Source organism: Setaria viridis, chromosome 1 (genome assembly GCF_005286985.2).
Source record: "Setaria viridis chromosome 1, Setaria_viridis_v4.0, whole genome shotgun sequence".
In the NCBI taxonomy this organism is placed as follows: domain Eukaryota; kingdom Viridiplantae; phylum Streptophyta; class Magnoliopsida; order Poales; family Poaceae; genus Setaria; species Setaria viridis.
In genome coordinates this window covers 12,685,596-12,689,776 of record NC_048263.2, presented here as the reverse complement: position 1 = coordinate 12,689,776, position 4,181 = coordinate 12,685,596, and the positions used below count along the sequence as shown (strand labels likewise).

Sequence of the window (4,181 nt, the reverse complement as noted above, 5' to 3'; positions counted from 1 at the left end):
TATATGAATTATGTAGGATGAAGTAGTTTCTGAAATTTCTGGTGTTGGCAGCATTATTAGCTTTCAAAATTCTTAAAATTAAATTTGTTGAGCATTTCTTACTCAGTAGGAATATGAGTTGGCTCAAATGATCTTAAAATTAAATTTGTCAGTCAATACCAGTTCTTTGAAAATTGCTGGAGATCGAGAGAGGTTGTGAGGTTCCTTCGTAGGCAAAGCTATAACCCTGCAGGCTAAGGTGACGAAGCTTGGAAAAAAGTTGTGTCCAAAAGAAAGCCAATGGAACAAAAGGTGGCACGATGGGATTACCCAAAAGGACTGTGGGGCCTGGACCGCAATTGCAGCCCCCATTTCCACTATTTCTCCGCTAACAACGCGCACCCAATTTGTTCCCCGCATCCCTCATCTGCTCTTGCTAGTTGCTTCTCTGTATATGGTTTTCCAAACTCCATTCATAAATAAATATAAGGAGTTATCAAGGTTTTCCTAAATACAGGAGGTGAGCATAGTTCAACTGGTTAGAGTGGGAGATATAGTCGTGCAAAGTAAGATATAGTCGTGCACCGTAACCACCCAGGTTTGAGTCATCTCTAGCTTGAATTTGAGTGCCTATTTTCTTCTTAATCAAAACTACTAGTTTCTCGTAGGTTGGATCTCATTTTCCTAAATACTGTTATATAGTGCAAAGATTATAGAAAAGACCAATGCTATTTATGATGTCAAATGAGTATTATTACATTGATTATGAAATATATTTTCATATTTTTACTTATTTAATATGGATTTATCTAAATTAATTAAATGTTTTATCTAGTATGAAAATCAACGGCTGTGATTTGTTCGAGCTCTTACTTCCTAGAAGGTAAGGAGAACTGTAGCATCGTCCTAATTTCACTAATGCTTAGGGGGTGTTTGGATACGAGGTGCTAAACTTTAGTAGGGTCACATCGGATGTTTGGATGCTAATTAAGAGGACAAAACATGAGTTAATTACAAAACTAATTGCACAGATGGAGTCTAATTCGCGAGATGAATCTATTAAGACTAATTAATCCATTATTAGCAAATGGTTACTGTAGCACCACATTGTCAAATCATGAACTAATTAGGCTTAATAGATTCGTCTCGCGAATTAGACTCCTTTTGTACAATTAGTTTTGTAATTAGACTATGTTTAATACTCCTAATTAGTATCAAACATCCGATGTGACAGGTGCTAAAGTTTATCACCCCCTTAATTAGAAAAATACCAATCAAAAGGACGGTCGTTCTAACACAAAAACTAAGAAAATTCACTATTCTCACCTTTCAGATGGGTGCTCCCACTGTCAGTGCCAAAGTTCCATTTATTCTCGGCGTTTGAGTTGGTCTGTTGTTAGCGTTTGGGCAAGCATAAATAATTTTGAAATAAGGTGGAGCTAGAGAATCTTTATATAATTTTTTCTTGTGCATAGAACAAAAACTAGCCTGACCAAAAGCACACGGACTGGTCATCTCAATCATCGATCTCTATCCTGCCATCCCATCGTGATCAGTCGCTATTGTTGGAGAGACGTCGCTATTGTTGGAGGTCTCTTGTGATCTTAAAAATATTTCGGATGTTTGATGTCAATTAGGATTAAATATGAACTAATTAATAGGATTAAATATGAACTAATTATAAAACTAATTGCATAATTGAGGGTTTCATAATTAGCACATGTTTATTATAGCATCGCATGGGCTAATCATGAACTAATTAGGCTTAATAGATTAGCCCTCGTTTATGCAATTAGTTTTATCATTAGACTATATTTAATATTCTTCTAATTAGTATGCAAACATCCGACGTGACGATAATTAAAGTTTAGTCCGTTTCAAACACCCCTAATTCTAGTCTCCTTTGTTTTGCTTTTCCAGACCCGCCACCACTTTCTCTTGGCTCTTCCCTCACATCTGGCAGCTAGCCTGAAGCTCCGCAGCTGAACAAGCGAAGCAGCAGCAAGAGCGAAGAGGAGCTCCATGGGAAACACCCTCGGCCTCGGCGCCGGCGCCGGCCTTGGCCTCGGCCTCTGCTTCGGCGCCGCGGCTCTGATGCAGGTTAGAATCCGCTTCCGTGCTCATCCAGAAATTTAATTTACAAAAACTTTTATCTTCGAAGCATGGAAAGTTATGATTTGTTCTAAAGTAGTAGGATCCATGCGAGCAAGGTCATCCTCTGAGTCTCTGACAGATAGTCGTGTAGATAGCCTTATGTGCGCATGTCTTGATTTAGGCTAGGAATATAAGGAATCTCAGACTTTGACGACCTTCCGTTACAAGGTTTTCTTTTTTCAAAAAAAATGTAAGAGATATTTTTTGTCTCGAAAGAAACTGATGAAGATCCTCCTGAATCAATGTGTTTTTGCTGAGACAGCGAGACTAGAGCAGTTCGTGCAACTTTTTTACTTGAATGTTTTCGGTTTCCTGTGCGTGATTGGGCATTTTCGGTAGGCTGTTGGAGCAAACGCAGAACACCTGAACAGGGGCAGGGAGGCACATGCCAACAGAGTGGTGAATCCTCAGCGTCAATACAAGTGAGATGCTGCTCTTTGTTGTTTCGTCAGGTCCCTGCCCCATCGATTATGGTTTATTGTCTCCATGGCCTCAGACTCTTTTTGTTCTCAGTGTTCATAGAGCCGAGGACATCGACGAGTCCTCTGCCGAGCGGCTGTACGACGCGATGAGGTACGCCAAGGCCAACGCGATGCTGATCCAGGTCCCGGTGTTAGGAACAGCGAAGAAGTTCTGGCGATTATCTGACAAAGCGACTAGGATTAGCAGAAAACTTGCATTGATACTGAGCAGCCAACACAAAATTGGCAAGTATCTCACTGCACCTCTGCAGTTGTCCGATGTCTGGATTGGTAACAATGGGAGTGTCAAGCTGAGAGGGGTCAGTTTCACTGATACAGGCTTCAGTATTGAGCGTGTGAGAGATGACTACAAGTACCTGGCCAAGGTCCTGATTAAGTTGATTAAATTCTCGGGTGGGGATATCAGCAATTTGCCTCCGGACTACAGGGAATTCTTGCTGCTCATTGGGAGGGGCACCGTTACAATGAGAGATGAATTCTTGATTGTAAACAACGTTGCGCTTCTGCCAATGGAAAACCGGTAAATTTGAAAAATTCTTCTCATTTTCATCGTCTTTAATTTGTTGCCACAGGCTCATTTGGTTACTTGTGTTCACACTTCACAGCACTGAGGTCTTCCTGATGCTACACGATAGAATTGTGAATTATCGTGGTCGCGAAGACGAAGCAAAGAGGAAGAGAATACTCTCTAAGCTCCCCTACAAGAAGGACTGGTTGGATACTGCCAGGGCAAATGCAAGAATCAACGAGTGGGTCACCTTTCCAAAAAAAGGAATGAACCAAGGGGTTGAAAATGTTCGCGAGTACAGAAGGACTCCGTTTGATCTACTGCGGCTCAACAGAAATATAAGATGCCACTTGCATCAGCATAACAATGACGACATTGAGGAAACTCTGTATTGCGAATGGCCCGAGCTGCTCATGGTCATGGAAAAGATGTTATACTTGGAAGGTGAGCTCGTTGCCACTGACATCCAAAACAAGTTCGGCTAATCAGTCCTACTGCAAAACAGACGTTTTATGCATTTCCTGCTGTTGTTAAGCTACAGTTCTTCGATCTTCATTGCGAAAGTTTCTTGTGATGGATTGATGGTTTATGTAATAGGCTTGTTGCTTGCTTTCTTCAATTCAAACAACTTTTAAGGTAAAGCTGGACCAGGATTGTAAAACTATATATGCTGTAAAATGTTACCTTAAAACTCTAAAAACTAACTATGCTTGGATTGCATCAGTAAGGGACACTGCAAGTGCTAGCATACTATTCAAAAGCACTTTCAGAGATATTAAGGTCCTTAAGATACATTATGGAAATTTCATGATCTCCTTTACCTCAAATTTCGCATCATCTTTGCCAGTGATGAGACATATCTATATAGGTTATTAGGCACCGGAAAATTTTGGACAGAACGTCACATCACCATGAAAAGCACATGTTAAAGGGTAGGGACCTCTTCCAAAAAAGCTTTTCCACTTGATAGGTTTCCTAATAATTCGTACATTTGGTGCGCCTAACGATATCAAGTAGTTGCTTTAATCTCTCCCGGAGTTCAATAGGCTTATTAAACA

The 4,181-nt window shown here is 40.5% G+C and overlaps 1 protein-coding gene across 3 annotated transcripts; it reads left to right on the top strand.

Moving 5' to 3' along the window:
- The first annotated feature begins 1,884 nt into the window (after positions 1 to 1,884).
- LOC117841414 (uncharacterized) lies at positions 1,885 to 3,846 on the top strand. 3 transcript variants are annotated; one of them, XM_072292702.1, is made up of 5 exons: positions 1,885 to 2,079; positions 2,473 to 2,555; positions 2,647 to 2,840; positions 2,934 to 3,135; positions 3,221 to 3,846. In XM_072292702.1, exons 1-5 carry the CDS (start codon positions 2,002 to 2,004, stop codon positions 3,606 to 3,608), a joined length of 945 nt encoding a protein of 314 aa, XP_072148803.1. In that variant the 5' UTR covers positions 1,885 to 2,001; the 3' UTR covers positions 3,609 to 3,846. The 3 variants fall into 3 exon arrangements, with proteins under 3 accessions (XP_072148803.1, XP_034577698.1, XP_072148804.1); XM_034721807.2 differs by having other exon boundaries at positions 1,887 to 2,079; positions 2,647 to 3,135; XM_072292703.1 differs by lacking the exon at positions 2,473 to 2,555 and having other exon boundaries at positions 1,931 to 2,079; positions 2,647 to 3,135.
- The last annotated feature ends 335 nt before the right edge of the window (positions 3,847 to 4,181 follow it).